A 27,171-nucleotide genomic window follows, 5' to 3' on the forward strand; every position below is an offset into this window, starting at 1 on the left:
ATGGATGGAGATGTGACAATCGCTGGGTTTTTCCCTCTCAACACTTTGGAAATAGATCATAGTAAGAGTGAAGATTCCAGTCAAGAAGAGTATACACTGTAAGTAATGCATCATTTTATTCCCATTTTCTCTTTTGTTCTGAGGATGGATGAAGGAACTCTGTGTGTACATATCAATGTTCTCTGTCCCTTTTCATTGACCTCCATCCCTATTGCACCTGGAGCAGCTCAGTTTCATTATTTTGTTTTACATCAACTGTTGAGTGATTTTCTTCCCGTAGTAGGAAACAAGTCTTTTTCCTTCTATATAGCTTCTCCTTTACAAGTCAGTAAATTCTTCACTCTACTCCAGCATGCCTGTATTTCCTCCTTTTCAGCAGTCATTGCAGAAAATGAAGTGATGTTATTGCAATAAACCTGAGTCACTGTCATGGGTTCTGTACTAAAATGCTGAAACCTCATTTTCTTCCTTCCCAGGCTAGTAGTGTGAGAAATTGTCTTTAATAGCTCCTGTATATTGAGTAGAGTGATAAAATTCCTTATGGTAGGCTGATGGCTCATGCCCTTAATTCTAAATACTCATAGTCATGATATCTGAGGATTGAGGTTTGAAGCCAGCCCAGGCTGGAAAATCTATGAGACTTTTATCTGCAATCAACCAGCGAAAAGCTGAAAGTAAAGCTGTGGCTGAAGTGACAGAGTGTTAGCCTGGTGCAAAAAAGCTCAAAGGTACTGTCCAGGAACTCATTTCATTCTGTGGGACTCTCTGTCTCTGTCTCTCTGTCTCTGTCTCTGTCTCTCTTTCTCCCTTCCTCCCTCCCTCCCCCACCCTCTCTCTTTCTTCTCTCTCACAAACACACAGTTGCTTACTGTAGGAAAGTAGTTGCTGTTTCAAACTAAACCTTGGTTCTGTTTTATGTCAGATATATTGCACAACATATGCCTTACCAGACAGGATAGCATTATAAACATCGTTTATAGGAGAATATTATATCCCCAGGATGAGTTCTACTTTATTTATGTGCATGCATGTTCTTGCCTTTTTATCTGTAACAGAGTCTCATTAATAACTGGCTATACTAAAGAAGATAAGAAATGAAAATGACTGTACAGAGTCAAGAAATTCTAGCAAACTGTCTGAAAATGTTATTGTGTCTATCATTTGCACTTGTTTTTCAAGTGCTGGTGTGACAAGTATACACTGGGATAGCTGCCCACAATTAAGAGCAGTGATCCCAGAATAGCAATTACTCTCTTCCATGCTGTATAAGATATATGTCTTTATCTTATATGTCATTGGTATGTTTTTCTTTCTTTCTATTGTGCTGTTCCTGGGAACTCAGGGCCTGGACGCTGTCCCTGAATATTTTAGCTTAAGGATAGTGTTCTAGCACTTGAGCCACAGCTCCACTCGTGGCACTTTTTGGTAGTTAAGTGGAGATAAGAGTCTCACAAATATACCTGCCCAACCTGGCTTCAAACCACAATTCTCAGATCTCAGCCTCTTCAGTAATTAAGACTACAGGCATGAATCACTAGTGCCTGGCTTACCTTATTCTTTGTGTTCCCCACTATTTACCCACATTCAGATGATTTTCATTCTCTAAATTTCCCAAAATGTAGTTGAGTATTTGTCTTAAGGTGCTAATATAGACACATTGGGTAGTATAGTTAAAGCAGTTGGGCATTAATTAGCTACACAGATAGATACAAAACAAAGTCTGGTCTGGGTTAATAACATTATATCTATGCTATTGAGTACAAATAAGAATATGTATCCACTAAATTTTTCTTGCAGATAAGTGGAGTTCCTCTTGGCGACATCCTTGCCAACATTTCTTATGGTTTTCTTGATAATGGTTAATTTAACTAGGTGAAAGTGTTGTTTTGATTTTCATTTCCTTTATGACCCAGGATGATGAACATTTTTCACGTGTCCATTGACCATTCTTATTTCTTCTTCAGAGAAATGTCTCTTTAAGTCATTAGCTCATTTATTGCTTGGTTGTTGTTTTTTTTAAGGGCAAAGTATATTTATTGAGCTTTAAGGATATTTTGAGCTTGAAGGATATTTTGGATATGAGGCTCTGCTCTGATGGATAGCTGGTTAAATGAAAATCTCCCATTCTGTGATGATCTTTCTATGAAGCTAGTTACCTATGTCCTTTGCAGGGCAGAAACTTTTAAGTTAGTTGTACATTCATTTATCAATTCTGATGTTCATTTTTTCTGATCCTGGAAGTTTCTGTAGAAATTCTGATTTGTTCTTATGAGCCCACCACTGCCCCTACTCTTCCCTATAAGTTTCATGATTTCTGGCTTTACGTTGAAATTGCAGATCCATTTTGAATTGATGTGGGTGCAAGATGATGTATGGACATGTAATTTCAGTTTTCTATACATCAATGTCCAGTTTTGTCAGTATCAGTTTTTCAGCCTATAGTTTGGGGTATTTTACTGCATATCGGATAGCTATAGGTTTTTATGTTCCTTTCTGGAACTTCCATTCTGTTCTATTGATTCTCGGGCCTACCATTTATCCAATACCAACCTGTCATCATTACTATGGTTCTGTAATAGAGTTTGAAATTTGATAAAGCTATTTGTCCAACACTGTTCTGACTGCTAATTATGGCTTTGGTATTCATTGTCGTTTTATTCTCCATGGATTTTTGGATTGTTTTCTTTTTCTATTTTAAGAACTTTTGGGATTTTTATTGATATAGCATTGACTTAGTAATTTGCTTTAGGTAGTATTGTGATTTGCCACAAGGCTAATTTTTCTAATTCAGGAGCATAAAATATCTTTCCAGCTACTTAAGTTTCTTCAATTTCCTTCTTCAAACATTTAAGTTTTCACTATGGAGATCCTTCACCTATTGCTTAATTTCCAGGTAATTTATAATTTTGAGGCTATTGCAAATGATGTTGCTTTTCTAATTTCAGCCTTGGTCAACAGCATAAAGAAGGGCAATTCTTTGGGGGTTGATTTCATACCTAGGTATTTGGCCAAAGTTCCAGGTCAATTCTAGAAGCTTAGGGGGGGAGTTTTTGGAGTCCTTTCAGTACAGTACAATGACATCTGTAAAAAGGGATAGTTTTACTTCTTGCTTCCCCATTTGTTGCCATAAGTGCTTTTTATCTTGCTTACCACTCTTGCTGGGAATTCCAATACTCTGTTGAAAAGGACCAGAGAGAATGGATATCCTTATCATGTTACTGATTTTAGGGAAAATGGCTTTACTTGATGACCATTGAACATAATGCTGACTGTAGGTTTGTCATATACAACTTTTTTATAATGAGGAATGTTCCAAGTATTCCTACCTTCTCCCAAGTTTTTATCACAAAGGAATGTTGTATCTTATCAAAGGCTTTTTCTGCACCTATGAAGATGATCATTTGGTTCTTTCCCTTTGTTCTGGTGATGTGCTATAATTTGTTAACTAATTGACATATGTTAAACCAGATTAGCATTCCTGGGACAAATCAAGTTTCATCAGAGTATATGAATTTTCTCATCAGTGTTTGGCTTCTTTTTGCCAGTATTTTGTTGAGAACTGTCACATCAATTTTCATATTGGAGATGGATCTGAAATTCCTTTTCTCAACATGCACTTCTCTGGTTTCCATAGAATGAATAGTGTGCCCTTACTTTCTATTTCATTGAAGAGTTTGAGAATAATTGATAATTCTCCTTTATAAGTTTTTTAGAACACAGTTGTAAAGCCATCAGGGCCTGAGTTTTTCCTAGAAGGGAGATTTGTTAATCCCAATTCAATTTCATTGTTTGAGATGGATCTGTTTATTCATTTTATTTTATTTAATTGGTTTTTAAAATTTTTAGTGTAAAGTTGATACACAGAAGGGTTAGTTACATGAGCTAAGTAATGTGTAATGAGGACAGTTCTTTTTTTTTATTTTTTTTTAATATTATTTTATTTTATTTGAGAACATACTGTACAGAGGGGCTACAATTACATGGGCAGGATAATGCATACATTTCTTACCAAGCATTGCAGCCTCCTCCTTTGTTTACCCTTCACCTCCCTTCCCAGTCTCCCCCCTCCCCCCACCCAATTATACTCCCCTCCCCACCCCCCACCGACATTGTAAAGCTGGTTTTGACATGACATTTTGTACTTCTCATTGTTGCAACAGGTCCACCTGAATCCTTAAACGACTTGTTTGCCCCCATCTCCTCCACATGTTATACTGACATCAAATATAGTGAAAGCGGGGGTTACAGTGTGGGGGAGGGACATACAAAGCAACAAAGAAATAATCTTATAAATGCGTTAGAAACATATGCATGAAGGAAACGAAAACATTAAAATACATATTTAAGGGTTCATTTTCCTAACATCACATTATCTGACCTTTTCTGCTTGACTCATACATATACTAGATATTGCAAATAAGGGAAACCATGGGACCTATGCTTCTTTGGGCCTGGCTTACTTCACTTAATATAATTTTTTCCAAGCCTTTCCATTTCCTAACAAATGGGGAAATGTCATTCTTTCTGATGGAGGCATAGAATTCCATTGTGTATATATACCACATTTTCTTGATCCATTCATCTACTGAGGGGCATCTGGGTTGGTTCCATATCTTAGCTATGGTAAATAATGCTGCAATAAACATAGTTGTGCTGGTAGCTTTAGTGTGGTCTTGTTTGTAAATATTTGCGTAAATGCCCAAAAGTGGGATTGCTGGATCATAGGGGAGATCTATGGGAAGTCTTTTGAGGAACCTCCATACTGCTTTCCAAAGTGGTTGAACAAGTTTACATTCCCACCAACAATGAAGTAAGGTTCCTTTATGTCCACATCCCCTCCAGCATCTGTTGTTGTTAGAGTTCTTGATTTTTGCTGTTCTAACTGGAGTGAGGTGATATCTCAATGTTGTTTTGATTTGCAGTTCTTTTATGGCTAGGGATGTTGAACATTTCTTCATGTGTCTATTGGCCATCCTTCTTTCTTCTTCAGAGAAGCTTCTCTTTAAGTCTTTCGCCCACTTATTTATTGGGCAGTTGTTTCTTTGAGGATTTGTTGTTGGGTGGTTTAATTTTTTGAGTTCCAAGTATATTTTAGATATGAAACCCTTGTCCATTGTATGGCTAGTAAAGATCTTCTCCCAATCGGTGGGCTTTCTATTGATCTTGCTAGCTATGTCATTTGCACTGCAGAAGCTCTGCAACCGTATGCAATCCCATTTGTCCAACCTTTCTTTGATTTGTTGTGTTTCCGGGTCTCTATTCAGAAAATTTCGGCCTGAGCCAAGGAGACCTAAGGTTTCTCCTATTCCATCCTGTAATGTTTTCTGAGTGTCTGCTTTGAGTTCAAGGTCTTTGATCCATTTGGAGTTGATTCTGGTGCAGGGTGATATATAAGGATCTAGCTTAAGTTTTCTACATGTAGTTAACCAATTTTGCCAGCACCATTTACTGAAGAGGCTGTCTTTCTTCCATTCTATTGTTTTAGCTTCCTTATCGAAGATTAGATGGCTACAGGTCTGTAGGTTCATTTCTGGGTTTTCAATTCTATTCCATTGGTCCTGAGGTCTGTTCTTATGCCAATACCAAGCTGTTTTGATTACTATGGCTTTATAGTAGAGTTTGAAATTTGGTATTGATATTATTCCAGCAGTGTTCTTTCTGTTGAGGCGCGTTTTTGCTATTCGGGGTCTTTTATTGTTCCATATGAATTTTTGGATTGCCTCCTCTATTTCCTTGAAGAATGAGGGTGGAATTTTGATAGGTATCGCGTTGAATTTGTAGATAGCCTTGGGAAGTATTGCCATTTTCACGATGTTAATCTTGCCAATCCAGGAGCATGGGAGGCTTTGCCATTCTTTTAGTTCTGTGTTGATTTCCTTTTTCAAGATTTTAAAGTTTTCATCATAGAGGTCCTTCACTTCTTTGGTTAAGTTAATTCCTAGGTATTTTATTTTTTGTGGGGCTATTACAAATGGAGTTGCTTTCCTAATTTCAGCCACACTTTCCTCATTGTTGGCATATAGAAAAGCCATTGATTTGGGGGGGTTAATTTTATAACCTGCTACTTTGCCAAAGTTTTGAATCAGCTTGAGTATTTTGGGAGTGGAGTCCATGGGATTCTTTAAATACAAGATCATGTCATCTGCAATGAGGGAGAGTTTTATTTCTTCTTTCCCTATTTGGATCCCCTTTATGTCTGCATCTTGTCTTATTGCTGTAGCTAGGCATTCTAATACTAGATTGAAGAGAAGTGGAGAGAGTGGGCATCCTTGTCTCGTTCCTGAGTTAAGAGGAAATGGCTTTAGTTTTTCACCATTGAGTATAATGCTGGCTGTAGGTTTGTCATATACAGCCTTTATTGTATTGAGGAATGTTCCATGGATTCCTAATTTTTCCAGAACCTTCATCATAAAGGGGTGTTGGATCTTGTCAAATGCGTTTTCTACATCTATTGAGATAACCATGTGCTTCTTATTCTTGCTCCTGTTGATGTGATGAATAATATTAATTGATTTGCGTATATTGAACCAGCTTTGCATCCCTGAAATGAATCCTGTTTGATCATGGTGTATGATTTTTTGGATGAATTGTTGAAGTCGATTCGCCAAAATTTTGTTGAGAAGTTTTGCATCAATGTTCATCAAAGAAATGGGTCTATAGTTCTCTTTCTTTGATGAGTCCTTGCCTGGTTTTGGGATGAGGGTTATGATGGCTTCATAGAATGTGTTCGGTAGTGAGCTTTCTCTTTCAATTTCATTTAAGAGTTGGAGGAGTATTGGTGTGAGCTCTGCTTTGAAGGCCTTGTAAAATTCCGTTGTAAAACCATCTGGTCCTGGACTTTTCTTAGCTGGGAGGTCTCTTATTGCTGTTTCTATTTCAATGCTTGATATGGGCCTGTTAAGCTGGTTTAACTCATCTTGGTTTAGTTTTGGCATGTCAATATTTGCTAGGAAAAGGTCCATTTCTGTCAAGTTCTCAAACTTATTAGCATAAAGTTTTGAGAAGTATTCCCTTATAATGTTCTGAATCTTGGTTGTTTCCGTGGTGATGTTTCCATTCTCATTTCTGAGTTTATTAATTTGGGTGTGTTCTCTCCTTTTTCTGATTAGATTTGCTAAGGGTCTGTCAATTTTGTTAAGTTTTTCGAAGAACCAACTCTTTGTTTTGTTGATTCTTTCTATAGTTTTTTTGGATTCTAATTCATTTAATTCTGATATAATTTTGATTATTTCTTTCCGTCTACTGGATTGGGGTTTATCTTGCTGCTCTTTTTCAAGGAGGTTTACATGTGTCATTAAATTGTTAGTTTCAGATCTCTCCAATTTGTTGATGTAGGAGCTCAGAGCTATAAACTTGCCTCTGAGTACTGCCTTTGCTGTGTCCCAGAGGAGCTAGTAATTTGTGTGTTCATTTTTGTTGAATAGCATGAACATTTGAATTTCCTTTCTAATCTCTTCCATGACCCACTCATGATTCAGCAGTGTGTTGTTCAGCCTCCATGTGATACCGGACTTTCTTTGGTGGCTTTTGGTGTTGAGTTCTAATTTTATTCCCTTGTGGTCAGAGAGAATGCAAGGTATAACTTCAATGTTTCTGAATTTAGACAAGTTTGCTTTGTGGCCTAAAATGTGGTCTATTTTAGAAAACGTTCCATGTGCTGCTGAGAAGAACGTGTATTCTGATGCTGCTGGGTGAAATGTTTGGTAAATGTCTGTTAAGTCTAGTTGATCTATGCAGCTGTTTAGATCTGCGGTTTCTCTGTTGAGTTTTTGCCGGGTTGATCTATCTAGTGGGGAGAGTGGTGTGTTAAAATCCCCAACAATTAATGTCTTTGGATCTATATGGGATTTGAGGGAAAGTAGTGTTTCTTTGATAAATTTGGGTGCTCCATTGTTTGGCGAATAGATATTTAGAATTGTAATATCCTCCTGAAGGAGAGATCCTTTAATTAGTATGTAGCGACCTTCTTTATCTCTTCTCACGAATTTTAGTTTGAAGTCTATTTTATCTGATATTAGGATTGCAACTCCCACCTGTTTATGAGGGCCGTTTGCTTGGTAGATTTTGTTCCAGCCTTTAACATTGAAGATGTGTTTGTTTTTACGGGCAAGATGTGACTCCTGCAGGCAGCAGATAGAAGGGTCTTGTTTTTTAATCCAACTAGACTGTCTATGTCCCTTAATTGGAGAGTTCAGTCCGTTAACGTTAAGAGATAGTACTGAGAGGTATTTGGGAGTTCCTGCCATGTTATCCACCTTCTTGGGGCTGCGAAAACTGGGTTCTTCCTAAGGTTCTTGGATTCTCAGTTTGGGTGCAGTTTCTTGGCCTTTGTTGCGGTCTTGTTGGTTTTCTATGTGTAGGACATCTTTAAGAATCTTTTGTAGGGCTGGTTTGGTGGAGATGTATTGTTTCAATTTTTCTTTGGTATGGAAGGTTTTTATTTGGCCTTCAGTTATGAAGGAGAGTTTAGTTGGGTACAGTATTCTTGGTTGATAATTATTTGTTTTTAGGGCATGGCATACGTCATTCCAGGCTCTTCTTGCTTTGATTGTCTCTGCTGAGAAATCTGAGGTAATTTTAATTGGTTTCCCTTTGTAGGTGATTACCCTTTTTTCCCTGACAGCTTTAAGGATCTTTTCCTTGGTCTGGGTTGATCCTGTGTGGATTATAATGTGACGGTGGGATGTCCTATTCTGGTCTGGTCTATTTGGGGTTCTAAAAGCTTCTTGTATCTGAATAGGCCTATCTTTTTGTATGTTTGGGAAATTCTCTGCTAGGATCCTGTTAAACAAATTTCCTAGACCATTAACTTCTGTTTCTAGGTGCTCCTCTACACCCTTTATCCTTAGATTGGGCCTTCTGATGGTGTCTTCCAGGTGTTGGATAGACCTATCATATTTCTTGGACTTGTCTTGGATGGTTGTATGTTCTTTCTCTATAATATCTAGGCTGTCTTCAATCCCTGAGATTCGATCTTCTGCATGGTCTAACCTGTTGTCAAGACTCTCTACTTTGTTTTTTATCTCTTTTCCTTCTAATTGGTCAGCTTTGATGGCTTCCAGTTCTTTGTTGAAGCTCTGTTTTAGGTCTTGTATGAATTTCTTTACTTCCTTATTTTGGTGTTCAGTGTTTGTTCTCAAATCACTTAGTTGATTGGTTATGGTTTCTTTGGACTCCCGTTCCTTCTGTTGGGTTCCATTCAGCATTCCCTTTGTGGTCTCCCTGACTTCCTTCAGCTCTTTGTTAATGGATTCCATGAATGCCTTTAGTGATCTTTGTGTAATCTCTACCTGGTCTCTCAATTCCTGAATTACTCTTTGATTAGCTTTTTCCCGTCTGTGGGATTCCTGCAGTTCTCTTTCTTCCCGTTCGTGGGATTCCTGCAGTTCTCTTTGAGTGTTCTCTGCCTGCTCACGCCATTCCTCCCTTTCTCTTTGAGCATTCTCAAGTTGTTCACGCAAATCCTGTATCATTTTTTGAGTAGCTTCCTCACGCTTATGATATTCCTGTATAAACTTCTGGGATGCCTCCTCTCTCTCCCTATCACGCTCATACAGAGTCCTTTGTACATTGTCAAACTTCTCATTTATCATGTTTGCTATTAGTGTTTGTAGAGCTATTTGGGAACTCTCCTCTGGATTATTCTTTATCTGTTCTAATCCCTGATTATCAAGATTGGGAATTGATATACCCGAATTTGCCATTTTTCTTGTTTTTCCGGCTTACTCGGCCCATTTGAGATGAAGATTGCACCAGTTTTATGCTAGAACACTATCTTAAGGCAACCATCAACCAAAGTTTGCGTTTGTACAGTCAATAGTCTACAGATACAATCTAGTTCAACAGATACATCTATTCAACATCAAACAACTATATGTTAAAGTACTTCGAACCGCAGAAAAGAATTTGGAAAACCAGAAATTATTAGGATTAGGGAGAGATGTGGGTAAAAAATAGGAATAGATTGGTTTGGGGAGGCACAGGGAGAGTTAACTATGTCCTAATCACAATGCAAGAAATGGGTTGGGTAGGATGCAAGTAGAGAGAGAGAGAGACCAGAAAAAAATAGAAACGTAAAAATTAATGTTATTATAGAAGTTAAAAGACCGTCTACTTAGAGAGGAATGTCAATATGTTCCGAGAAGGGGAGGGACATAGAGGAGATGTGAAAATCTTTAAGGATGGGAAAGGGTGAAGAAAAAATCAGAAGTTCAGTAGAGCTAGACAAAAAACAAAAAGATAATTAAGAAAGAAAGAAAAAGAGAAAGAAGACAAGAAAAGAAAGGAAAACGCTCATTCACATATTCCTAAAATAAAAATTATAAGAAGAGAAAAAAAAATTACTGGAAAACAATTATTTTTTCAGAAGAGGCAAAAATTAAAGATTAATAAAAGTTTTAGAAGGGAAAAAAATATATATATAAGGTAGCAAAAAACAAAAAACAAGCAAAAAAAGAAAAGAAGAAGAAGAAAAAAAAAGAAAAGAAGAAAAAAAAGTCTTTTGATTTTTTTTTGGGGGGGGAGGAGTGGGAAGAATCCTGTATCTCCCTTTTGTTTCTAACCAGTCTCTTGTTGGAGTGTCTGGTCAGCTTGAGGTCCTGTGGCTTGATTGGTTTCTTAAGTCGGTTGGTTGGAAGAGGCAGAAAAATGCTCTGCTTTACCCAGGTTAGTTTTCTGGGAGGGTGATCTGCTTTGAGAGTCACAAAAGAGGGGGATGTGGTGATGGGGCTAGGTTCTGGGTAGAGTTGAGGCCTTTCAACAAACAGTAGCTTTTCCCTGGGGCTATTTTGTGATAAAGCTCACAGCGCCCAGCCTGGAGCCATTCCCAGGGTTTCTATTTTTCAATTGATTGTGGTGGCTGCTAGAGGGAGGGGCAGCCTCTGGCTCTGGTTACCCAGTGAGGCAAGGCACTCCGATGGCTGGCGCCTGAGCTGGGTGACTTTTCCCTGGATGGTGCTGAGTCTGGCAGGTCACTTCGCCGTTAAGTTCTTGTGACCTGCTAAATGACTCGTTTTATTCCAAGGCCTGAGCTGGAGCTAGCAGCTCCTCCGAGCTTTGTCGGTATCCAAGATGGAGATCACCGGTGCTGGGGGGGGGAGGGGTAGCCTTCCCTCCTCTGCTTCCTGAGAAGGAGTGAGGATGTCGGGCTTGTACTCACGCCGAGTCTTGGATCCTGGGTCGTCTCTGGTCTGCAAACAGCAGGATGAAGATTTCCGCTCCTTGTTGGTTCTTGTTGGTGTTGAGTAGAATCCACTCTTCCGCTGCATCTGGCTCCTTCGTCTGGGACTCTCTGTGTCTCATGTATGACCCCGCGGCGGTGGTCGCCGCCGCGGCCTTGCATAGCGGCAGCTGCTGTATTTCCTTGGCTTCCCTTCTCTTGTCTAACTCTCTGTCCTGTGATGGCACACTTGGTGTGATTCTCTGGCTTAGGACTGTTCACTAGAACTCTAAAATTGCTTTCTATGCGAGAGCTTGTTCAGATTCCAGCTTCTCCTCCGCCATCTTCCCGGAACTCCTCAGGACAGTTCTTTTATACCAAGTCTGCCCTTCCCTCGCTCTCTCCCACTCTTTTCCTCCTGTCTTCACCGACAAGATGGCCAGTTCATTTTCCACTTAGTGTCTAGTGAGTATCACTGTGGTACTTGTTTATCCTTGTTCCACCGTTTACCTTGTTCCACCCAAATACAAACAAAATAAAAGGTAAAGAGACTAACAAACACCAACAATGACAAGTAAAACAGTCTTTTGTTTCTTTTTCCTGGGGTTCACTTCATAATATGTTATTTTACATGGTCATCTATACACATCTATCGAGTCCTTGTCTACCACTCCACTGAATGTCCTCCCTTGGCCTCTGTATGTTAAAGTCTAGGGTGCTATAAAATTTAATCTACCAGTATGTGTGCATGGATACATACATATATATATATATATATATATATGTATATACATATATATATATGTTCAATTTACTCAGTGTGTTTAATTGTAGATTTATAGATATAGCCTAATTACAGAAAATGAGAGAAAACATATAGCCTGTATTTCTCTGGCTGTTCCTTATGTGGCTTAAAATAGTTTTTTGAAGTCTTTCCCTTTCCTGATGAATGGTATAGTATCATTTCTTCTGTTCGTATTCCATTGTGTATATATACCACATTGTGTTGTTCTATTTTTCCATTGAGGGTCATCTACACTGATTGCATATCTTAGCTATGGTAAACAATGCTGCAATAAACATGATTGTGATTTTGGCTTTAGTGTGACCTGGTTTGTGATCCATTGGATCAATGTCCAGGAGTCGAATTGCTGGGTCATAGGGAAGCTCTATTTTCAATCTTTGAAGGACCCTCCATACTGCTTTCCAGAGTGGTTGAATAAATTTACATTCCCACCAACAGTTTTATAGGATTCCATTTTGGACACATTTGCCACCTTTTTTTTGGGGGGGGAACATACTGTACAGAGGGGTTACAATTACATGGGCAAGATAATGAGGACATTTCTTATCAAGCATCATAGCCTCCTCCTTTGTTTCCCCTTCCCATCCCTTCCAATCCTCCCCCCACCCCCCACCTAATCCTCTCCCCCCATCAAAGTTGTAAAGTTCGTTTTCGAGTTGACAACTTGTACTTCTCCTTGTTGCAATGGGTCCACCTGTATCCTTAAACTTATTTTTCCCCATCTCCTCCACAGATTATACCAATATCAAATATAGTGAAAGCAGGGGTTATACTGTGGGGGAGGGACATACAAAGCAAAAAAGAAATAATCTTATAAATGCGTTAGAAACAATTGCAGGAAAGAAAAATACATTAAAATACATATCTAAGGGTTCATTTTCCTAACATCACATTATCTGACCTTTTCTGCTTGACTCATACATATACTAGATATTGCAAATAAGGGAAACCATGGGACCTATGTTTCTTTGAGCTTGGCTTACTTCACTTAATATAATTTTTTTCAAAGTTTTTCCATTTCCTAACAAATGGGGCAATGTCATTCTTTCTGATGGAGGCATAGCATTCTATTGTGTATATATCCCACATTTTCTTGATCTATTCATCTACTGAGGGGCATTTGGGTTGGTTCCATATTTTAGCTATGGTAAATAATACTGCAATAAACATAGTTGTGCTGGTAGCTTTAGTGTGGTCTTGTTTGTAAACATTTGGGTAAATGCCCAAAAGTGGGATTGCTGGATCATAGGGGAGCTCTCTGTGAAGTCTTTTGAGGAACCTCCATACTATTTTCCAAAGTGGTTGAACAAGTTTACATTCCCACCAACAATGAAGTAAGTTCTCCTTCTGTCCACATCCCCTCCAGCATCTGTTGTTATTAGAGTTCTTGATTATAGCCATTCTAACTGGGGCGAGGTGGTATCTCAATGTTGTTTTGATTTGCATTTCTTTTATGGCTAGGGAGGTTGAGCATTTCTTCATGTGTCTATTGGCCATCCTTCTTTCTTCTTCAGAGAAGTTTCTCTTTAAGTCTTTAGCCCACTTATTTATTGGGCAGTTGTTTCTTTGACAATTTGTTGTTGGGGGATTTAATTTTTTGAGTTCCAAATATATTTTAGATATGAGACCCTTGTCCGTTGTATGGCTAGTGAAGATCTTCTCCCAATCGGTGGGCTTTCTATTGATCTTGCTAGCTATGTCCTTTGCCATGCAGAAGCTCTGCAACTTCATGCAATCCCATTTGTCCAACCTTTCTTTGATTTGTTGTGTTTCCGTGTCTCTATTAAGAAAATTTCGGCCTGAGCCAAGGAGACCTAGGGTTTCTCCTATTCCATCCTGTACTGTTTTCAGAGTATCTGCTTTGACTCCGAGGTCTTTGATCCATTTGGAGTTGATTCTGGTGCAGGGTGATATATAAGGATCTAGCTTTAGTTTTCTACAAGTAGTTAACCAATTTTGCCAGCACCATTTACTGAAGAATCTGTCTTTCTTCCATTCTATTTTTTTAGCTCCCTTATCGAAGATTAGATGGCTATAGTTCTGTAGGTTCATTTCTGGGTTTTCAATTCTATTCCATTGATCCTGAGGTCTGTTCTTATGCCAGTACCAAGCTGTTTTGATTACTATACATTTGCGAACTTTTGTTGTCAGTTTTCCTGATAAAAGCTATTCTAACTGGAGTGAGGAAGAATCTCAGTGTTATTTTTATTTGCCCTTCTCTTTTGGCCAGATATGTTGAACACTTGTTCATGTGTTTGTTGGCCATTCTTTTTTCTTCCTTTGAGTAGTCCCTCTTTAAGCCTTTTTCCCAATTATTGATTGGGTAGTTGAGTTTTAGAGGTTCCTTTGGTGGATGTCAATTTTTTTAGCTCTATGTATAATTTAGATATGAGTTTTTTTTATCTGATGTATAGCAAATGAAGATTTTCTCCCAATCTGTGGGCTATTTATCTTGTTAGCTATGTCCTTTGCTAGGCAGAAACTCCTCACTTGATACAATTCCATTTTTCCAGTCCTTTTCTTTTCTTTTTGATTTGATGTGATTCTGGATCTTTATTTAGGATGCTTTACCCCATTTCTGGAGGGTTAGGATTTCTCCTACTCTTTCTGTACTATTTACAGCATAACCAGCCTTGAGATCTTTTATCCAATTAAGAGTGGATTCTGGTGCAAGGTGTTATATACATAGCTAGCTACAATTTTCTGCATATAGATACTCAATTGCTCTAGCACCATTTCTGTAAGAGGGTATCTTTCTCCCAAACTGTGTTTTTGGCTCCCTTATCAAATATTAGGTGGCTATATGTTTGTGGGATTTTTTTCTATGCTTTCTATTCCATTATATTTGTCCTCAGGTCTATTCTTGAGACAGTACTAAATTATTTTTCTTACTATGGTTTTGAAATAAAACTTGAAGATTGATACAGATATTCTTCCAGGTTCTTTCTGCTATGGATTGATTTTGTTGTCCTGGGTCTTTTTGTATTCCATATGAATTTTTGGATTGATATCTCTATTTCTTTGAAGAAAGTTTCTGGAATTTTAATGGTTATTGCATTTAATTTGTAAATTTCTCTGTGCACAGTTGTGATTTTCAAAATATTAATTCTTCCAAATCAGGAGCACAGGATGTTTTCCCATTTCCTTAAGTATGATTCAATTTCTAATTCAGAGTCTTAAAATTTTCACAATACAGATTCTTCCCATCTTTGATGAAGTTAATTTCAAAGTATATTATTTTTGTGAGGCTCTTACAAATGATGTTTCTTTCTGATTTCAACATTGTTGGCACACAGAAAGGCGACTTAAATTTTTTTCTGGGTTCTTGTCATGGGCCTGAACTCTAGGCTTGCGTGCTGTTCCTGAGCTCTTCACCTCAAGGCTAGTACTCTACAACCTGAGCCACAGCACCACTTCTGCCTTTTTTTCTGCTTATGTGGTGCTGAGGAATTGAACCCAGGGCCTCATGCATGTAAGGCAACCACTCTCCCACTGAGCCACCAGCCCACCCAGGAAGAAGACTGATTTTTGGAGGTTGATTTTATAACCCACTACTATGCCAAAGTTTTAAATCAACTCAAGTAGCTTGGGTTAGGAATCCATAGGATTCTTTAAATATAGGATCGTATCATCAGCAAATAGGGATAGCTTTACTTTTTCTTCTATTTGGATCCCCTTTATGTGTTCCTCTTCCCTCTTTTCTCTTGGAAGCAATTCCAGAACTATACTGAAGAGAAATGCAAAGAGGGGTATCCTCGTCTTATTCCTGATTCTAGAGGGAATGGTTTAAAAGTTTTTCCATTAAATACAATGCTGGCATTATATTGTCATATAGAGCGTTTGTTATATTGAGGAACCTCCCTTGGATTCTTAGTTTCCCCAGAGGTTTTATTAGAAAGGGGTGCTGACTCTTGTCAAATTACATCTCTGCAGCTATTGAGGTGATCATGTAGTTATTATCCTTACTTCTGTGATGTAATGATTTACATTAATTGACTTGCATAAATTGAACCAGGTTTGCAATCCTGGAATGAATCCCATTTGATAATAAAGTATGATTTAGTAATTTGTTTAGAAGTTTGTATCTATGTCCATCAAAGAAATGGATGTATAGTTCTCTTTTATATTATGGGTTCTTATCTGGTCTTGGAATGAGTGTTATGTTTGCTTCATAGAATGAACTTGGTAGTGATCTTTCCCTTTCTATTTCATTGAAGGGTTTGTGGAGTAAGAGAGTGAGTTCCCCAAGGGAGAACTTATAGCAAACTGCTCTAAAATACATCTGGTACTAAGTTTTCCTTGGAGAAGAGGTTCTTTATTGCTATTCCAATTGCATTGTTATGGGTCTATTTACTAAAGCTAAATCTTCTTAGTTAAATTTGGGACTATCAATGTTCTCTAGAGATGCTTTCTTTTTTCCCCATAATCTTGAATTTACTGGCATGAACGTTTGTGGCATATTCCCTAGCAATAATGTGAATATTTGATAGTCATATTCGTGTGTCTTCTCTTCTTTTCTTACTCGAAGTTGCTAAGGGTCTGTCAAATTTGTTAACTTTTTTAAAGAACCAGCTTTTTGCTATGTTCATCCTTTCTGTGGTTTTGTTTAACTCTAATTTGTTGATTTCAGATTTATTTTTATTATCTATTTCTGTCTATTGTATTGTTTATTTATTTTATTGTTTATTATATTTTATTCTGTCTATTTTGTTTTGTTTCTGACAACTTAGGGTTTGGCTTTGTCCTGCTTTTCTCAGAGCCAGGGTTGAATCATTCAATGAGATCTGAGTTTCGTATGGGACATAAGAAAGACAGTAGTCAGAGGAAAATTTATAGCTCTGAATGACAAGAAGTTGGAGAAAATTGCAGTATTCTTTTCTTAGATGTTTGAAGAGCTACTAGTTATTAAGTAATGACTCGTTAATTTTCCATGAGTTTGAGTCTTTTCTGTGATGGGTTTTCCTGTTGAACGCTACTTTTATTGTATTGACAGGATACAAGGTATATATTCTTAGATCTTTTTCTTGGCCATTAATGGTTCTGTCTTTTTGTCTGAAAATTTTACTTTAATAGTTCTATTAGGAAATGTCTGCAGGAGTTACATTCTTTATCTGTGCTTGTCTGGATACATCTTAATCCCTTCTTCATTACCAAAGGATATCTATTTTCCATAAAATATTCCTGGTGGATAAATTCAGTATTTTATCATCAATACTGTAAATAATGTCAATAATATAAAACATGTAATACTAACGTATTCTCCTGACTCTTACATATTCTACTGACAAGTCAGCAGTTTAGGAAACAGGGGCAGAGCTATGTGCAATGTCTCCAAATTCTGATCTAGTCTAGAGAATGTACCCTGTATTTATATTTCACTTGTGAGAACTTGATCATTAGGCAGCTTGATGTATATTTTAGATCAGAGATTTGATGATCCTTTCATATTTAGGTAACTTACATTTTATCTTTTTCTGCACTAGGATTTTGAAATTCTGTCACTGCTTATTAATCAGGCATTTAAAACTTTGGGCATTCCCAATCATTTGCTGAATTTGGAAAACAGTATTATGAGATTTTGGGAAAATGGTTTGTCAAGTTTTACAAACCATTTTCATACATCTTCATTCTTACAGTTTGTTCCTCCATATGTGTATGTATAATTAACTTTTCTACAAGCTCAATATTTTCTTCTGTTTAGAAGATTTTACTCACATGATAGTCTTATATTATGATTATTTCACATGTATTTTTCTATATGTTGAACAAGTTAATACTTTCATTTGTGTTTCCATCATACCTCCATTGTTTCCTTTTAAAACAATGCCAGTTGATTTCATTATATTAATTTCTATAAAATATGCACACTCACAAACAAACCCTTACACAGAAACACACACACACACACACACACACACACACACACACACACACACACACACACACACACACACACACAGAACTCAGAGAAAGAAACTAAAATATTTTGATCCTGTGTCTTCCATGCTACTTTTTTTTTAGTATATCAAACTAAATATATTGGCAAGAGAGTAGTCAGCACTGCATTTTACCATGGTGGGCTTGGAAGTGAGATTGCAACAGTTCTTTCCTCATCCACTGTATTTGAGGTTCCCTTTACCATAATGATTTCATTGGAGTTGGATGCCCCTTTTGTTTTTGTACACAAATAAAAATAAACTTTCCTCGCCTTTATTTGAGCTCTTGTTCTGGTTCATATTTCATGAAGAACTGTTCAATAGATTGGGTCTGTGAGAAGACATTGCTATGGAATCTTTCATAGCTAACACTTTGCTTATAAAAGTTGCTCTTGAATTGAACTTTTGATAGTTAGACTGGCCTGCCACGTGAACACATAACATAAACTTATTTTCACAAGATGGACCTAGTTGCTCTATGATAAAGGCAAGAGAATTTTTGCTATCTCAAGAAAACCTAATACAATGGACAACTGCTTTTTCCAGCGGTCCATGTGATAGTGGGGGAAAAGTGCCTTTCTCTCACTCTATCTCTTTCTCATCTTAAATAAGTTTCTGAATCTTATTCATGACAAATTCCCTTTATGTTCTTACCTAGTTCAGTATAGAAGCATAAGACACTACATGTTCACATTCCTTCCTACTTGAGGTTAATATTATAATATGTTCATTAGCAAAAAAGCAAGAATTCAATACAGCAAAGTCATAAGTTTTGAAATACTCCTTCTCAATTTCTATGCTCATTATGTAGGATCTTCAAGAACTATCAGTTTGTTTTGGCTTTGGTTTTTGCTATTGAGGAAATCAACAAAAATCCTGTTCTTTTACATAACATGACTCTGGGACTTGATATCTATAATGTTGAATTCAGAGCTTGGACACTGTTTAAGAATCCCTTCATTTGGCTCTTTGGAAAATACAAGATTCCAAACTACTCTTGTATGAGAGACAGGAGGTCTGCAGCAGTACTTACAGGACCCTCAGGAATAACATCTGACCAGATTGGGACATTGCTGGGACTCTACAGATTTCCACAGGTGAGGGTGGGAGGTGTGGAAGTTTATAAAAATGTCTAATTGGTGCAATTTCAGGTGTTAAAAGAAGATGAAATGAAGAGACTCTATTCATAAAACTATTTAATTTTGTAATATCAAAGAATAAATTCTCAAAGATCATGGGATATATATAGTCCAGTGTTTGGAAAAGAAGATTGGAAGAGTTCAAACAGACAAATGCTAATTTATTGTTTCAAGCTATCTTAATAACTTTTTTAATAAATGAGGAAATGCAAGCCGACTTTGCAGTGTGCAGATATGTTGAGCAGGGTATTCTTGGTTCACACATTTAAGCTAGGCTACTCAGAAAACTTGTATCTTCAATTAACCAACAAGGAGCACTCAAATGGTATAGCACTAGTCTAGAGGGAAAAAAGCCAAGACAGTGCAACAGGCCATGTGTTTCTATCCCTCTATTGGCACGCACATAATCATGTGCGCGCGCGCGCGCGCACACACACACACACACACACACACACACACACACACAGTCCTGGGAAGATATATGTTGAATTAAGAAATCAGTATCAGAACAAGAAAGGGTAAAAATGTTCTCTCATATGTGAATGTTACATCAAAAATATGAATATATAATGGGAAGCAAATATGGAATATGCACATAGCCATTTACATACTTACATTATCAATCTGACTAAAATATGCTGTACGTAGGAATGGAACACTATGGTTTAACGTTTCTGATCTATTAACAGTATAAAAAAGAACAGCAGAAAGATGAATTACACCCTGTCTCATGGAATAGATGTTAAGGAAAAATGAGTGATGAATAAAAAAATGGATAGGTGAGAAAAACAACTTAATATTCAAAGTATGTATGTGGAATAGAATTAGGAAAGTAAGGGAATGATTGGGGTTGGTATAGATGGAAAGTGTTGATAGAAATATTGAAAAAGATCAACAGACATTTTACAATTAATTAAATTATCTTCTCAAAAACAACAAAACTATCTTCTAACTACTTCAACTGGTTCTTAGCATACTTCAAGCCTGAGATTTTGTTGCATGGAAATCTCCTCATTCATGAATTTTCTTTCCCTTCAGTTTACCTTTGGGCCTTTTGATCATGCTTTGAGTGACCATAACAAGTTTCCTGCACTCTATCAGTTGGCCCCAAAGGACATATCAATAGCCACTGCCATTGTCTCCTTACTGCTTCACTTCAACTGGAACTGGGTGGGACTGTTGACCTCACAGGATGAGAATGGTTCATGGTTTCTGGCTGAATTGAAAGAAGAGATGGCCAAAAACAGAGTTTGTGCAGCTTATGAGCTAGTCGTCTCAAGTCAATACATATCACATTTTTTAAGAGTCATGGCAGCTTATAACAAGATCAATAATTCTTCAGCAAGTGTACTCATCGTATATGGTGATAAAGATTCCCTAATAATTATAGTATTGAGTCTTGAGAAAATGTTAATACAAGGCAAAGTTTGTGTCATGAATTCAGAGTGGGATTTCACCATGAAAACGAGATATTTCATTCTAGGCTCATTGCATGTACCTCTTGTTTTTACACAGCATCATGTAGATGTTTCTGGATTCACAGATTTTGTCAAGGCAGTTAATCCTTCCAAATACCCAGAAGACATTTTCCTTGCTAGGCTGTGGTATCTGTCATTTAATTGCTCAGATGCTGAGTCTGACTGTGTAACATGGGACAACTGTCCTCATGACGCTTCTTTGGATTGGTTGCCTGGACATATTTTTGACATGACTATGTCTGGATATAGTCGTAATATATACAATGCTGTGTATGCTGTGGCCCAGGCTCTCCATGAGATGCTTCTTCTTCAAACAGAAGTTCACACAGTGGGAAATAGGAAAGGAGGAGTGCCTTCCCCTGCACAGGTACTTATTTCTCCTTTGGAGGGCACACACCATTAGGAAAGACTCTTGTTGAGAGGATTCTCACTCTATGAATTTCCAAATTTCTGCATATACCCATGTATTTATATACGTGTATATACACACATTTATGTAAGTGTTTTTAATCAAAAGACATACATACCTTGGTTTCTTTCTTACTATATATATATGTTTTTATTGCAAAGATACTGTACCGAGTGTTTACATTTCCTATCAAGCATTGTTAACTTGTTTGTTTCTGCCCTAATATCCCTTCCCTCCCCACCTTCCCTACTCCTTAGTCCCTCCACCCCAAATTAAGTTCATTTTCAACATAGTGTCTTGTACATCTCATTGTTACAATGGGTCAGCCTGTATCTTTATTTTAGTATTTTGTTATTTCCCTTCCCCTCCTCATATTAGAAAAATGTATATACAAGATGCAGACCACTGGAATCAATTACAATGAAAAAATCACATACTACATTATAAGTACATTAAAAACAACAGCAAAAATGTTAAAACCTCTTGTGTCTCTACCTTGGGGTACATTTTGCTTAGTATCATATTGTAAGGTCAAATGTACATATCTTTTTACATTTCTGCTTGTCTGCTAAGATTATCCTAGATGTATACTAGTTATTCAAAAAAAAGAAACCATGGGACCTATGTTTATTTGTGCCTAGCTTACTTCAGCTAAAATTTTTTTCCATGTCTTGTCATTTTCTAATAAATAGGACAATGTCATTCTTTCTGATGCAGACATAAAATGGAATTCCACTATATATATATATATATATATATATATATATATAGGTATGTATACACACATACATCTCATTTTCTTGAGGGGAATCTGGTTTTTTTCCATATCTTAGCTATGGTGAATAATGATACAATAATTGTACTCATAATTTTAGTATGGCTTTGCTTATGATTGTTTGTGTAAATGCCTAAAAGTGGGATTACTGGGTAATAGGGGAGCTCTATGTGGAATCATTTGAGGAAACTCCATAGGGCTTTCCAAAGAGGTTGAACAAGTTTGCACTCCCACCAACAATGCAATAGGGTTCCCTTTTGGTCACATCCCCTCCACCATCTGATGTTATTAGATTTTTTGATTATAGCTATTATGATTTGTGTGCAGTGCACACATTTTTTATGGCCAGAGAGTATGATGATTTCTTCATGTGTCTATTGCTTATTGTTATTTTCTCTTTAGAGAAGGCTCTCTTTAAGACTTTGGCCCACTTATTAATGAGGAAATTGTTTCTTTGAGGATTTGCTGTTGGGGTATTTAATATTTTGTGTTCTAAGTATTGTTTATTTATGAGGTCCTTGCTATTGAAGATCTCCTAAACTGTGGGCTTTCTGTTTATCTTGCTAGCTATGTTCTTAGCCAGGCAGAAGCTCAGCAATTTAAGGGAATACCATTTGTTCAACATTTCTTTGATTTCTTTTGTTTCCATGTCCTTATTAAGAAAATTTCGGGGATGGGAAGGTGGCTCAGAGGTAGAGCACTTGCTTTGCAAGAATTAGGGCCTAGGTTCGAATCCTCAGCACCACATAAGCAGAAAAAAAGCCAGAAGTGGCACTGTGGCTCAAGTGGTACAGTACTACCCTTGAGTTTAAAAGATTAGGGACAGCTCCCAGGCCCAGAATTCAGGCCCCACAACTGGACCCCCCAAAAAAGAAAAGAAAAAGAACAAAATTTTGGCCTGTGCCAAGGAAGCCTAGAGTTTCTCTTATTTCCTCCTGAAAAGTTTTCAGGGTGTCTGCTTTACTTAGAGGTCTTTGTTCCATTTGGATATGACTTGGTGCTGGGTGATATATAAGGATCTTGCTTTACTTTTCTACAGATATTTAAGCAGATTTTTCAGCACCGTTTACTGAAGGGCCGTCTTTTTTCCATTCTATTTTTTACCTCCCTTATTGAAATTTAGGTGACTATATATCTGTGGGTTCATTTCTGTGTGTTCAGTTCTATGGCACTGGTCATCAGATCTGTTCTTGTGTCAGTACCAAGCTGTGTTGATTACTATGGCTTTGTAGTAGAGTTTGAAATTTGGTATTGATAGTCCTCCATCACTGTTCTTTCTGTTAAGGATTGTTTTGCTATTGGAGGACTTTATTGTTCTATGTTTATTTTTGGATTGCTTCTTCTATTTCATTGAAGAATGAGGTTGGGATGTTAATAGCTACCACATTGAATCAGGAGCTTTCTTACTTCATGTTTTCTGTCTTAACTCTGGGATGTACTTCACCATACAATGTCTCTCTTTTAGCTGCACCTTTTTCTGAAAAACAACCAGTTTTACAATGCTGCTGGAGATCAAGTGATTTGGGATGAGAAAAGCAAATTGGAGCCAGAGTATGACATTCTGAATATTTGGAACTTTCCAGAAGGCCTTGAACTTGCAGTGAAAGTAGGGGAGTTTTCTCCATATGCTGTACATGGCAACCAACTGTCTTTATCTGAAAATTTGGTAGAGTGGACAATAGGAACTACAGAGGTGGGTTAGATATAATCCAAATAATTTTTAAGAACATACAAATCAGCAAAAGTGTCTCTTTTAGTGTATACATGGCTGAGTGCCACCAACTTTCTCCCATAATCCTAGCAACTCAGATAGTAGAGATCTGAATATCATGGTTTAAAATCAGCCCAAACAGTAAAATCAGTGAGACAGTTAAATCCATTTTACCACGAAGAATCTGGAAGTTAGCTATGTTTCCAGTACTAGAGTGCTAACCTTGAGCAAAAAAGCTCAAATCTGGGACCAAGATCTTGAGTTATAACACAAAGATAGAATACCTGTGAGTTGCTTTCCAGGGATGAAAGGTTTCTTTTGCTCCCTTCTGTGGAGATTGGTTTAATGCTTAATCATCATTGGTGAAAGGAGTCCTCGAATGCACCTCTGAGAATATTACTACCCCATGGCCATGGGAAAATGAAGAAGATACCATGGGCCTGAGGTTCATAAAACACTGCATAAAGGAGGTCTAGCTTCTTCTATTCTCCATGCCTCAATTGAATAGGAGGTAAGGTATGATATGAATTGAAGTAAATACCATAGGGCTGTACACTAGGAATTACTTTCTCACCACTACATCCACCTTTGAAATATCCCATACTTCACAATGATTCAACAGGCTTGAAATCAAGATTGTAGCACATAAGCATTTGCAAATTATGGAATAAGGACTCTATAACAGAATTCAATTAGTTGACTGCACTTACCTGCATAGGAACATTTTGTTTAGTAATCCATTAGTTAAAACAATGGACTCTGTGAAGTGTTAGGTAGAAGTCTGAACTGTTACTGACACATCCATGATTTTCCTCAGACTCCTCACTCTATCTGCAGTCAGAGTTGTGTTCCCGGATTTAGGAAATCTCATCAGGAGGAGAAGGCTACCTGTTGCTTTGATTGTACTCCTTGCCCAGAGAATGAGATTGCTAATGTCACAGGTAATTCTATGACTTATTAAGAAATTGTTCCTCCTACCCTAGTTGTCCTCAACCCAAACAAATCAATGCAAAATTTATATATTTGGACTACAGCAAAAATTTTGGTTCAATTATTATAACACTCCAATGCATACCTTTTCAATACGTGTGGGAGTCATTGAAGGAAAAAAAAAACTTGAATAAAAATACCTAAATCAAAAGGAGATGGAAATACTAGGTGGTTGTGCTTTCAAAAGAAACAAAAATACTATTATGAGAGTAAATGGTGTTATTTTAAGAATATCACCGAAGTGAACAATTTCTTAAATTCTTTGAAGAAAAAGAAGTTTACAACAAGAACTAATAGTAATTTACACTTCTCACCAGATATGGAGCATTGTGTGAAGTGTCCAGATCATCAGTATGCCAACACAGAGAGAAACCAGTGCCTCCTGAAAGCTGCAAGTTTCCTGGCTTTTGGAGATCCCTTGGGCATGGCTCTGGCATGCATGGCTCTTTGCTTCTCTATGCTAACTGTTGTTGTTCTTGGAGTGTTTGTGAAACACAAAGACAGTGCTATTGTCAAGGCCAATAACCGGACTCTCAGCTACATCTTGCTCATCTCCCTCATTTTCTGTTTCCTCTGTTCCTTGCTCTTTCTTGGACGTCCCAACACAGTCACCTGCATCCTACAGCAGATCACATTTGGGGTTGTGTTCACTGTGGCTGTTTCCACAGTGTTGGCTAAAACGGTGACTGTGGTTCTGGCCTTCAAGGCCACTTCTCCAGGGAGAAGGATGAGGTGGCTGCTGGTATCTGGGGCTCCTAACTTCATCATCCCCATCTGCACTTTGATCCAGGTGACCCTCTGTGGACTCTGGCTGGGATCCTCTCCTCCCTTCATTGACACAGATGCACACTCTGAACATGGCCATATCATCATTCTGTGCAACAAGGGCTCCATCACTGCTTTCTACTGTGTCCTGGGATACCTGAGTTCCCTGGCCCTGGCCAGCTTCACTGTGGCTTTTCTGGCCAGGAACCTGCCTGACACCTTCAATGAAGCCAAGTTTCTGACCTTCAGCATGCTGGTGTTCTGCAGTGTGTGGCTCACCTTCCTGCCTGTCTACCACAGTGCCAAGGGGAAGGTCATGGTGGCAGTGGAGGTCTTCTCCATCTTGGTCTCTAGTGCAGGGCTTCTAGGCTGCATATTTGTTCCAAAGTTCTACAACATCTTATTAATGCCAAATAAAAATTCTCCATATCGTTTTAGGGATAAAAAACAATAAGATAAATATACATTCTTATGATAAAACTCAGAGGTTTGATTAGTGTACAGACGATCTGATGTACATTTACAGTAATCATCTCTTCTTGTAGCAGTTTATATTATGGGATTTTATTTCAAAGATAAGGGTCTATTGTGCATTTTCCTTGTACTGGTAGTACAAGTGATGGGGATCAACATTTAAAATGGAATTTTGCTTCTATATTTTTAGTTCCTCCTATTCAATCTGTGATTAATCTTATCATATCCTCTTATTAATGCCATTTCACTACTGTCTTTTTCAATAACTTGTCTCATTTTTATGCACATTACCTTCAAGTCTGTACATCACCATGTTTTAGAGTCCTCCAATCCATTTCATTAATATTTTTCTCCTCACAAATTTGCATATACTGTTAACATTCTTAGATATTGTTTTGTTCAATACTTGTTTATTTCTACTCACATGTCATTTTGAAATTATCCTGAGTCTCTTTTGTGGGACCTTTCCCTCTGTTCTGGTGTGCCTTTTTCTTTGTCTCTCTCCATCTTCTCTGTCTTTCTCTTCCTTCTCACACTACTTTCCTCATACAAATTTGCAATGACTTGTATCTGTTATGGAAAATACACTTTGATTTAAGAGTACAATGTATGATTTTTAAATTTTCTCCTAAGATTAAAGTATGTAATTAAAAGCTAGCCCCTTCAAGCATCGATATTCTTTTTATTTTATCATTGATTAGTCAGGCTTTATTAATTTGACACACAGATTTTAAAATATTAAATATATATATAAGATTATTTATTGTGATGTTATCACTTCTGGAAATCTCTTAACTTGAACAATTTCATCTGTCACATTTCAGGCTTAATTTGAAAAGGAAGCATTACTTATAATTTTAATGCATTGATTTTATGGGTTCTAAACTACTTTTACAGAATCACATATTTAAAACATATGGACACAATTGCACTCATTTCTTTTCTCTTCTAGTGTTCATTACATGTTCCTTCTGATATTAATTAAATTCATTTATGCATGCTTCAACTCAAGGCCTACTTTTTCATTCATGCTTTCTTTAGCACTTGAACCATAGTTCCATTGGTCTCCGATCACTTATTGGAAGTAAGTGATCCTACCCAGGCTGACTTGGAACTTTTTCTCACATTTATATTTTTAATAAGTAAATGGCTATGCAAGTTCTATAGCTTTCTATAAATTAAATTTTAGTTGAAAATATAACAATGTGTAGGCAAAAATTATTGTGTGCATGTACTTTTGTTGAAGGCATGCTATTTAACAATTGAAAATGTAAATAATTTCGAACTTCCTCAGTATGGTAATCAAATATAATAAAAATACTAATCAGTTTCTATTAAATTGTCTATCTTCCTTATTTATTGAAGAAATTTCATTAATAAAGTTGAGTTTATATTATTGAATGAAATACTGAATCCTCATTGTGTGAAGTGAAATAAATTGTGGGTAGAATAAGTAATCTCAGTGATTTTGCACAATATTTTGTATTCCTTGCTATTTTTTCTTAGGATTTTAGAAAACTTGCACAACACA

At 37.2% G+C, this 27,171-nt stretch overlaps 1 protein-coding gene across 1 annotated transcript; it reads left to right on the forward strand.

Moving 5' to 3' along the window:
* LOC138814257 (vomeronasal type-2 receptor 116-like) lies at nt 1–25,620 on the forward strand. Its single transcript, XM_070003262.1, has 6 exons — nt 1–98; nt 18,711–18,996; nt 20,077–20,883; nt 23,166–23,393; nt 24,229–24,352; nt 24,719–25,620. Exons 1-6 carry the CDS (start codon nt 1–3, stop codon nt 25,618–25,620), a joined length of 2,445 nt encoding a protein of 814 aa, XP_069859363.1.
* Nucleotides 25,621–27,171: the final 1,551 nt, after the last annotated feature.

This window comes from Dipodomys merriami, unplaced genomic scaffold, assembly GCF_024711535.1.
Source record: "Dipodomys merriami isolate MVZ:Mamm:240054 unplaced genomic scaffold, mDipMer1.0.p SCAF_6, whole genome shotgun sequence".
NCBI lineage: Eukaryota > Metazoa > Chordata > Mammalia > Rodentia > Heteromyidae > Dipodomys > Dipodomys merriami.

Excerpts from the sequence above, each read along its gene's own strand:
- LOC138814257 (XM_070003262.1), top strand. The coding sequence starts at position 1 with ATGGATGGAGATGTGACAATCGCTGGGTTTTTCCCTCTCAACACTTTG. Across the intron at positions 99-18,710 it reads AGTCAAGAAGAGTATACACT|GATCTTCAAGAACTATCAGT; the intron begins GTAAGTAATGCA and ends CTCATTATGTAG. Across the intron at positions 20,884-23,165 it reads GAGTGCCTTCCCCTGCACAG|CTGCACCTTTTTCTGAAAAA; the intron begins GTACTTATTTCT and ends TCTCTCTTTTAG.